The sequence below is a fragment of the Theobroma cacao genome, chromosome 3 (assembly GCF_053813885.1).
Source record: "Theobroma cacao isolate CCN51 chromosome 3, ASM5381388v1, whole genome shotgun sequence".
Classification (NCBI taxonomy): domain Eukaryota; kingdom Viridiplantae; phylum Streptophyta; class Magnoliopsida; order Malvales; family Malvaceae; genus Theobroma; species Theobroma cacao.
This window is the reverse complement of record NC_142641.1, coordinates 7,635,288-7,646,916: the sequence shown is the minus strand read 5'-3', so window position 1 is coordinate 7,646,916 and position 11,629 is coordinate 7,635,288. Positions and strand designations below refer to the sequence as shown.

At 29.8% G+C, this 11,629-nt stretch overlaps 1 protein-coding gene across 1 annotated transcript; it reads left to right on the top strand.

Moving 5' to 3' along the window:
* The first annotated feature begins 283 nt into the window (after positions 1-283).
* On the top strand, positions 284-2,028 carry LOC18604381 (uncharacterized). The gene is made up of 3 exons (XM_007036822.3): positions 284-853; positions 1,507-1,557; positions 1,758-2,028. The coding sequence occupies exons 1-3, from the start codon at positions 445-447 to the stop codon at positions 1,880-1,882; spliced, it is 585 nt and encodes a 194-aa protein (XP_007036884.1). The 5' UTR covers positions 284-444; the 3' UTR covers positions 1,883-2,028.
* Positions 2,029-11,629: the final 9,601 nt, after the last annotated feature.

Here is an 11,629-nt window from a genome sequence, read left to right as displayed (position 1 = left end):
TTCAATGTTAAATATACCATCTCCGTAAAACATTTCATATTTGTGAAAATTTTCTACCTTCCAAACAAACAAGGAAAAGATTCTTTTTGAATTTAACCGAACAAAGCCTAAATTCATTCCAAAATTGATTGCTTTGAACGAATTTGAAGAAGGATGGGTGTAAAAGTGGAGATATTTTTCGTTTTCAAAGTATAGGCCTTTTAGAGAAAATTAAGATCCCTAACCACTTGGAAAACGGCCTTCTTGGATGCAGAGATAATAGGAGCAAATCAAACTTCCAATCTAACAACTCTCTATAAATAGCAATTCCAATGAATTTATATATCATCTTTCTCCTTAGAATTAAACAACTAGAGAGAAATAGAGGGGACCTCCTTCTTCTTTGTTTTGTTTCGTTTCTCTCTTTATTTGACTGGGGTTCAATTTCTCATTGGAATCAAAACCATGGATTCCTCCAAGTTCTTTTCTATTATTTTGTTCTTCTTCCTTTCATGGGCTCTCCAGGGCTTCTCAAATGATACTCAAGATCTGACAAGAGGTCTGGACAGTTTGGCTAAAGGGCTTACGGGCATTTCACCACAGGGACCTCAGACGAGGGTAGCAGCAGCTGCCGATGCCGATGCAGCGCCATGCTTGCAAAAGCTAATTCCTTGCCAGCCCTTCATGCATTCTCCTTCACCTCCTGCCACATGCTGCTCGCCATTGACGGACGTTTTCACGCACGACAGCCAGTGCCTCTGCAAGGTCTTCAATAATCCGGAAATCTTGAAGGGTTTCAACCTCACCCTGGATGAAGCAATGAAACTCCCCAAGGCTTGTGGCATTGATGTTGATGTATCTGTTTGCAAGAAAGGTAACATTTATTTGTTTCTCTTGCTAATATGCTAATTGGACTGTCAAGCTAATCAATGGAAACGGCAGCCATGGGTGAGGGTGAAAAGGAGAGGAAAGAGAATTGTGACGTAAACCCTAAATGGAAGAGGGTGGAAACAAGTTTTATGTTAGGTTGTATAGAAAATAATAATCATAGAGTTTGCATACAAGAGTTGTTTTCTTTTTTTTTTTTGGTTATTGGGAAAATCTAACTAACAAAGAAGCATTACAGAAGTCTGGGCCATTCAGTCTCAAGGCCTAATTTATCAGCAAAACATCTCGAATTCTCAGATTTATAGTATTATATATATAGGTGTTGGAGGTTTTAATAATTTTTTTTTGTTTGTAATTCATTCAGCAATAACATGACGAAAATGATATAAATTTGTTTATAAAATAATAAATTCTACCATACATGGAGAATAGGATGATTTTTTCCTTTCATTTCACATTCTCTACATGATATTGACTACAAATAGATCTTTATCTCAATATCTATTCTTTGGATTTAAAAAAAAAAAAAAAAAATTATTTCTGTTGTCGTTTCGCCTAATCATTTTTTATTTATACATGATAATTTTATCTATCTATTTATTTATCTGATTATTGTTTTCTTCTTCTTTTTACTTAAAGCAACCGCACCCAGTGCCTCGACAACAAATCCATCCCCCCCTTCAAATTCAGGTAAGTTTTTATTTTCACTTTTAAATTAAATAATTTCTCTGAATGCTCATTCATATTTCTATACCTGAATAATCACAACCACTAAAAAAAAATATCGAATGCTGGACCGAAATTAAGGTTAAACATAAGCCCTTGTTAGAAATAGAGCTTGAAATGTTTAAGACTAATGATTATGATGATTACGATTTGCAAATATATAGGTTCTTCACCTGGCAGTCCAAGTGATTCAAGCAAATCTTCAAGCAATGGAGCCGTCAGGATTACTCATACTGCTGCCTTTTGGTTCATTGCTTCTGTTGCGGCTTTAATGTTTTCAGCAGTTTAAGCTTTGTTTGATAGCTAGGCCAGATATGTGAAAATTGGTTTTAGAAGCGAAGAAAGAGAAAGGAAAGTTTGTTTCTCCCTTGGTTGGAAATTGGAAGGCAATTATAGAATTACCTCCGAGCTTTAATTAATTGCTTTTACCAGATATCTTTGGAGTTTGCTTCTTCATTTCTCTTGTAGCCATATTGCAAGTGGGAATTACAACATAAATAAATTAAGAACATTCTATTTTGTCAGTTGTAACAAGGTTACCACTTCACCAATAAAGGATAAAAATCAATCCCATATAAATAATATAAAATAAAAAAATTTTGACAAAAAAATAAAGGTATAATGGGTTCGAACAAGTCCATGTATTTTTGTTTTGAGTTTGTCTAATTGTTATTAATCAAAATATTACTTGTTATTTTATACTATGTAGAAATGAAGTGGAGGGTGAAAAACGTAACATACCATATTATCATTCATTATGACATGTCATTACCATGTGACATCGAATGATGAGGAACATTTTGACTAACAACACTTGATTAATCATAAGTAATAAGGGTTTATTTAACTTAAACTAAAAATATAAGGGTTTGATTAAATGTAATAAAAAAATAAAAATTTATTTAAAATTTTCTAAATAATTTAAAGACTGTTTTAGGTATTATGTCAAAAATAAACAATTGTGTATGTGATTGTCTACGTTCCTTCTAATTAATGTGTTTAATTTGATTTTATACTTTTTTATTTAAAAGTAATTTATTTGACTAAATTAATTATATTTATTCCTTTGTAATTATTCAATACTCTTACCTTCTATATAAATAAGTTACAATACTATTTACTTAGATTATTCTTATTTAAATCTAACATAGATATATAAATGACAAAGTCTGTCACCGAAAAAAGGCAATTGTCCTATGTGAATAGCCTGGATAAATGCCATGTGTCCTTTAATTAATGTGTTTAATTAATTTGATTTTCTAACTAAATTAACCGTATTCATTTCTTTATAAAATATTCAAAATTATTTCTTTCTATATAAATATAAGTCACAAAATTTTAATTTTCATTTTTTACCAAAGAATACGACTATCACTACTAAAAAACAAGATTATTCTAACGAAATTTTTTGTTGGAAAAAGGTAAAATTTCGTTGGAAATAGATTTTTTTGACGGATTTCTAGCGGAAAAATTCGATGAAAATTCCGTAAGTAAAACTATGGTCAGAAATACTTTTTGTTGGAAATCTGTTGGAAAAAAATACATAATCCGTTGACTGTCCTAGAGCAATTCCGTTTGAAAAGCATTTCCCATGGATTTCTGTCACAAATTGCCTACGGAATTTTCCGTTGGAAATACTCATTGATGATAAATTCAATTAGAACTTTCCAACAAAATTTCGTAAAAAATTTCAACATAATTTTTTGTTGGAAATACATCATTGACGGAAAATTCCATCAAAACTTTTCAATGAAATTTTTTGTTGGAAAAACATTTTCAACGGAATTTTGTAAGAAATTTCCAACAAAATTTTCCATTAGAAACTTTGGAAAGTGTCGACGAATTTTTCGCTGGTGATGTATTTCCAACGGAAATACCTTTACTAACTTTTGACAAAATGTTCTGTTGATAATGCCTTTCCAACAAAAATTATCAATTAAAATTTCGATAATAAATTATCAACTGACATCGTCAATTGACATTCAAAATCTATAAAAGAAACATGCATTAAAAACTAAAATTCAAAATCAAGTTCATACAATTAAACATCGTCATAAACGCACAAAATCTAAAAATATCAAACAAATATAAATATAAATCTAAATGTGCTATATGCCCATACTAAAAAAGTATCCAAGTCTAACAACGAAAAGGAGACATCATATCATGAAATGTTGTATTCTTATATGTCAAAATTTGAACTTGAAGTACCTGTATTTCCTTGTTTCGAAAGTGCATTATACATAATCATTGCTTCCATACATGTCATAAATTCACTCATGTTTTCTGCCATTGTGTTCTTAATTTTTTCACGTATCTTACCCAAGTTTTTTTTATAGATTTTCACTTTTTCTTCCAATTCAATTGCAGGATTGGTAGTATTTGAGTTGATAGGCCACACCTTGACTCAGATGTTGCTGCATTGTTTTGTGTTCCACTAAGTAAAGCTGTAACAGGCACCCAAGTACCAAACTGATACTCGTGAGTGCGTGTAGTCTCCATCCCTCTAATTACTTCAGTCCAAGCATGCAGATCGAATTTTGGCTGAGAGGATGAATCTTCACCATACTTCTGCGATAATACAGAATTATACATTTCTTAACAAAAAAAAAAAGATTACTATTCAATTATATCATCAACTTTGAAGTAAAAATAAATCAATTTTGTACATATACTAGTAGATTTAGACTTGTTGTCTATAAAATCACCATGACTCGCTAAACGTTTATGGGTGCAGTTAAACACTTCCAAAACTAACATCTTGTTCCATCTCAATTGCCTACATTTATTTACAACTATATATACTCAATCATAATCCATATATATAAATAATATGTAAGAAAAAATCAAAGTCAAACTACTAAATATACAAATTAATTTAGTTTGAAAGAAAACCATACATATAAATGCCTAGTAAGATTAATTCATATAATTCTTTTTGCATAAACAACGAATGGAATTGAACCACCAATGTGCTTTGAAATGCTTCTTTCTTTTGGTGTTAAACGATTTACCTTGCTTTTCTCGATTTGTTTTGTCATTCTTCTATACCCCATACCATATCGATAAGGACATCTCAGATTTCATTTGTAATCCATTCGCTTGACATGCCTTTGTAATCCCTAATGTTGTTTGTTTTGGCTTCTGTCATTGTTTTATTCCTCTTTTCTGAAAGAATGTGTCTTAACCGATCGAAACAAATTTTATCCCATATCCATCAAACCAAAACATCTTGATTTGTAGGACAAACAAATTTTTCCTACATCAAAATAATAAAGTAACTAAAAAAATTGATACAAATTAATTGAAAACAAAAAGTTATAATTTAATTAAATAACAAACATAGTACTTGAAATTTTTTTTAAGTTAACTTTTTTACGTCATTAGGTACTTTCTTCCATGTCGACCATGGATCGTGGAAGTAATTTTTTATGATTTTTGTTATTGTAGCAGTGACCCAATGCTCAAAAAAAGTACTTGTACAAGATAAAAGAAAATTATTGCATAGTAAAATATATAACAAATATGAATATCTCATTATAATACAAGATAACATACCTCTCTCCAATAAGAGTTATACGCAATCTTTCGGATGGATCTATAGGAGTTTGTAATCCTACACCAGGGCCCCTACCTTTTGACCTTGAAGATGTACCATCTCCACTTGCACCTAAATCAATGGATGTGGATGCATGAGAATCGTGAGTAAATGTCACATTATCTACTTACTCTGCAGATGCACCCAACGAAGAAGTTGGCTCTTAGGGCACATCATTAACCTGCTGCATTTATGGTTGAGTGGATGCTTTAACAAACACACTAGCATTTGTAGGCAACGACATAATTCCAAAGGCATTTGTAACTCTAGGTCTTGGTCTTGAATGCTTCCCTTTAACCATCGTTCTTATAATTTTTTTTGTTAAAATTCATACACAAATGTTAAAAAAAATTGAAACAAACTATAAAATCATCAAATTAAAACAATCAAGAGTAATTCCTAATGATGTGTACAATAAAAGATGTCAATATAAAGTATTCATTGCAACAATTGAAAATATAAACTATAATAATTTTATAACACTTTAAGATCTTTCAATATTAATAACTAAGTTAAACAACTATATAACAAAAGATACAAAACCAATAACATATATGCCTACCATCATCAATCACTTTCAAAATAAGCAAACTCATGTTCTTCATTATTATCACTATTATCACTAAAAGTTTCTTCGTCTTCATCCTCAACTTCTTCATCATCATTATTTCCTTCCATGTCATCTTGCTCAGCTTCATCGTCTCCTTGCATGCCATCTTCTTTATTCTTAATTAAGAGATTAACCTCTTCATAATCACCATTTGCTAAAATTGTAGGGTTATCAAGTTCTTCTGAGGGAGTAACATTAATTGGAATAGATACATCATCTTCTTGGTATACTTCTTCATTCAAATCAATTTCATTTTCTCTATCTCCATTACTAGGAAGGTGGAATTTACTCCTAGCTTTTGTTTTAAATGCTACCCATCAATCATGTCAATCTCTTTTGGTTGATGGATAATTACTATAACAAACTTGGTGAACTTGTCCAGTTAAAATAAAATGGTTCATTAATAGCAAGTATCGAGTTGTGTTTAATTTCAATAAGACCATGAAAAAGGTCTACCTTAATACTTTTTTTAGTGTCAAGCCAACAACACTTAAATAGCATAACTCTGTTTTCGATACCAAAATACTTCAACTTGATTATATCCACCAAGATACCATAAAAATCATGCGCATAATGATTATAAAAACTCCCTTTTATGCATACCCCACTATTCATTGTCTTACAATTTTGCCCATAGTCTAAGGTATGAAACTTGAAACCATTTACAAAGTATCCTTTGTAACATCTTATCATACATCCTAGACCATGAGAGATTTCAAGTATACGTGGGTCAATTTCATCTTTACGTTTTGCAACTTACCAACCTGTAATACGAGACCAAGAATGGTTAATTTACATAAGTAATGCATATTTGTTATTAAAATTACACTTTTAATTTACATAAACTTACATAAGTAATGCATATTTGTTGTTAAAAATTCACTTCTAATTAACATAAACTTACATATTCTTTAAACTATTTCACGAATCTTGCATCAGGTACTTTCTCCAATTCATTTTCTAATATATGCATAACATCTTTTTTTACTATTTCATAAAATATCCTATCATCATATTCGCAATTTACAAATTAAGGTCATTTTTACAATCAATCATTTGGGTTTATGGTAAAATGGTACTTACTTAATATATGGGAGCATCTCTTCATAATTCCCTAAACATATAGCTTAGCAGCATAAAACTCATCTTCATCTAAAAATCAAGATTTATCTAATGGACCAAAAGCTCATCCAAGATGAGTGAAAATCGAAAGACGACCAAGAGAGTCCACGTCTTCCCTATCATCATTACATGGCACTCGATTTAATCTTGTTTGCACAGTAAGTTCAAAATGCAATGAGCAAAACCAGGAGATTTCCTCGATCATATAAGCCTAGCATATAGATCCTTCAATAAAAGCTCGATTTTTCACTTTTCTTTTCAAATCATGTAAAAACCTAAACATCATAATATTCATAAAACTTAATAAGTACCCAAAACTCTTTTAATAAACTATTTGAAAACAAATAACAAGTATAATACCTCTCAAATGGATACATCCATTGATACTGGATGGGTCCACCAACCTTTGCTTTGTAAGGTAAATGCATCGGCAAATGGTTCATAGAGTCAAAGAAACCAAGAGGAAAGATCTTTTTTAGTTTGCATATGGTTTCACATATTTTTCCTTCCAAAGCATCCATGTGATCTATAGGTATTTTAGTTAAGCATAAATCTATAAAAAAATGAGATATCTCAGTAATCGCATCCCAAATTGAGTGAGGCTCCATATCACGAAAGACAATTGAGAGCAATCACTGCAAAAAAACATGACAATCATAACTTTTCATTCCATAAAATTTGCAATCGATCTCATTAACACACTGAGATTGTTAGTTTTTGTATTTGAATTATCTTTATGTTTTGAAATGACAAAAGGAAATGACCAAATTCATCCAAGTTTTGAACTATCAAAGTTTTTAAAATCTCCAAACAGTGTCAAATGAGTTTGAAAAAAAAAAGAAATGAAAAGGCTCTAAAAAATGCATTCTGGTCCAAATCTATTTATACATGTTCTTCATGTATCGATACATTTGGAAAAGTATCGATAGATTGATAGATTTCAAAATCTATCAATACTTATTCTTCAACAAAGTCAAAATTCAAAAGTTAAACTCAATATGTATCGATATAATTGAGATAGATGACTCACTAACTCAAAAGTATCGATGCATCTCACAAATGTATCGATACATTTTCAATAGAAGTGCTTACTATCTCAAAAGTATTGATACATAAACATATATATATCGATACATTTTAAGCAAAACTTCAAGACCCTTGCAAGCAAGTTCAAATGTATTGATACATGCATAAATGTACCAATACATTTCGGTAGGAATTCAAAAATAAAAAGCAATGTATTGTTACATTCACATATGTATCGATACAATATGACCGTTAGAGTCTTGAATGAAGAGAAAAATGGTTATTTTCATAATAAATGCACTGCCAACTACCTTTGAAGCTTCAACAACTATAAATATAAGCTTCTTCAGCATTTATGAAAGTTAGAAGACTTGAAAACACAGCTCAAGACAGAAGAATTCACCCCTCTCTTGGACTCATTCATATTGAGCTTACTAATCCAACACATATAAAGCCACAAAAACCACTGAAAACAATGTAAATATAAACATTCCATAAACATCGAACAACTTCTGTCCAATGCAAAACTAAGAAAAAAGTAGATTAAATGAAAAAAGAGATAAACCAAATCCCAAACCAAGATGAAAATAATAAGAAAAAGCAGGCATACATTCATGAGATCATTATAAAAACAAACAACCAATAACAAAATAAGCATCTGATACAGTACTTTCAAAATTTCTTACTAAAAACAGTCTAAGAATAAAAAAAAAAACAAATAGAACAAATCCCAAACAAAGAACAATAAGAAACAAACAAAAACAATAACAAAAAAACAACTTCAAAATACCCACAACATGAAGGTAAAAAAAAAAAGCAAATCAAATGAACATAAAAACAACAAAAACAATGAAATCAATAAAGAATTAAAGAAGCGAATGCCCAAACTAATTATGAAAAAGAGAGCGATGCGTTCATCACATGAAACAAAAAAAAAATGAGCACAACCAAATATAATAAAAAAACTCACAGATAAAAACAACAAAAAATCAAATACAAAAACTTGAAACAATATATAAAAAAGCACAACTTGGAAAAAGATACAGTGAAATTCATCAAAAAACCCACACATCTATAGAAAAGAACTAATTCAACAATAAAAGGGCAGATCGAAAAAAAAAATAAGAAATAAACCTTCAAATACCAAAAGGTGAAGCGAATTGACCATAACTTGCAAAAAAATATAGACGATAGAAACAAAAACCACGAACGAAAAGAAAAGAATGTATCAAAATGAGGAAAGCCTACAACACTGAAAGCCAAGAAAAAAGAAAGGAATGAAAAAGGAAAAAAATAAAATAGTAAAGGAAAAACAAAAGTCACACCTGCAACCTTGAAAAAGCTGTAACACGGAAGGCAAGAAAAAACAGAAGAAGCAAGAAAACTGATTGAATTGAGAGTAAAAAGGAAGGAAAACTAAAACAATAGAGCAAAAAACTCTAAATCCCCACCCTCTCGAACCTCTCCTTGTCTTGACCTAGCCAAGGAAAAGGAAAGTGCATATTACTCTAATAAAATGAAAATGCAAGGCAAAAAACAAACTTGACATTAAAAAAAATATATTGTTGATGGAAAAAAACTAAAAATTTAACAGTCAAAATAAACCCAACATAACACAAAGAAAAACTAAACACTAAAATAACCAAAAAACAGCTAAACAAAACTATGAATGCAAACAGGTTGAACGACGAAGAAAAAAAATCGAATTAAAAGCAAAAACATCCAACAAACCAAAAGAAAAATGATCAAGAAAAAAGATAAGACAAAAACAATCTCAAAGGGAAAACACCCACTATTTTTAAAGCTTTTAAAACATCAAATAGAAAACAAGAAGCAAAAACCAAAAAACAAAAAATGAGAGAAAACCTGAAAAAAATAGTAGAAAGAATAAAGAAAACAACAAAGAGAAAGAAGCACAAAGCACAGAGAAAAGCTTCTTGAGGCTATAAAAAAGGAAAAATAAAAAGGCAAAAAAACTAAAGAAAATGAGTGTTTTGGATATTGAAGAGAAAAGACAAAAAAAAAAAGCTTTAAAAAATAAAGCAAAACCTAGTTATGATCCAAACCCACAAAAGAAACCCCTCACGGTGACAACTCTCACTCAGCTCAAAGGCCAACTCACTTAGCTCAAAACTGAAGCACCATGTGTCAACCAATTGAATTGTTAACATGGCGCTCCAATTACTCTCAAATGTCCCTCCAAAATCTAATCTTCAAATAAAACCAGATAACTAAATGATTATAACAGATTATTTTAAATTAAAATTATCTAGTAAATTAATTTTCCTTTATGTGTTAAAATGAAAGTTGGAGTTGCAAAAACAAAAACGCGACGTCAATTTGGCGAGGAAAAAAATTTAAAAATCCCCAAAACAAATGAAAGCCTCAAAGTAAGCAAAAATCACAACCATAAAAAATTAAAAAAAGTAAAAGAAATCATAAATAAATATACATCATATGCGGATTCCTAAAAAATCGAACATAGAAAGACAAAAAAAATTAAACAAACTATTAGAAAAAAAGATAACAACTTGCAGATAAGTATAATGAAAGGAAAACTAATATAAAATTCACTATTAAAAGAAAATCAAATATCAAAATAAAAAAAACCCACAACATTGCAAAACAAAAAGGAAAAGTAAAACTGAGAAGAAAAAGTTAGAAAGTGTGAAAGAACAAACAAAAGGAGACTCATGACAAAAAAAAATTTAGAAGGATTCTAAAAGGAAAAGACCAAAAACCTATCAAAATTTCTCAAAAAATAGAAAACAGCTTAAACGAAAAGAAGGCAATCAAAGTAATAAGATAAAAATAGCCTTACTCATTTCTATAATAACCAAACAAATCCTTACACCCCAACAGAAGCCCTGAACAAATCAAGATAATGTCTCAAAAGCTTATAAACCAATATATAGAATCGATAAATGAACAACGTGAATAAATTAATATAGCAGAGATAAAATATTAAACCAAACAAAAAATAGCATTAAAACAAAATAAATGAAGAAGAAAAAAAAGCAAAATATAAAGGAAAGCACAAAGAACAACTGAACATGAGTAATACAAAAACAAGAAACACCTTCACATAGTCAATCCATGCGACGACGATTAAATTTATGTTTTTCTCCACGTTCACCCTTATCGTAGGATAGGTATAGTTCAGAGCACAAGATTTGAAGAAAGCAAGTTGAGGAAACAAAAAACTTAAACTAAAAAGGGAAAATCAAACCAAACATTACTTTCACCACATTAAAGCCCATAGAAATTTAAAATACAAAAAAAAAAAAAAACCAATACATGCAACTAAATAAATACAACCAAAAGGCATCAATTAAAAAATACGTTAGCTTTAAACTGTAACAATTTAACATGTGAGCACATCTAAGGTGCAAAATAAAAAAAACAACGTCAATTTTGCGAGGTAAAAAAATTTTAAAACCCAAAAGAAAAAATAAAAACAAAAGCCTCAAAGCAAGCAAAAACCATAACCATAAAAAATTAAAAAAAGTAAGAGAAATCATAAATAAATATACATCACATGTAGATTCATCAAAAGAAAACAAAGAAAAATAAAAAATAAACAAACTAAAAGAAAAAAAGAGAAAAACCTGCAAGTTTGCATAATAAAACAAAAACTAACACAAAACCCACTGTTAAAAAGAAAACCAAATATCAAAATT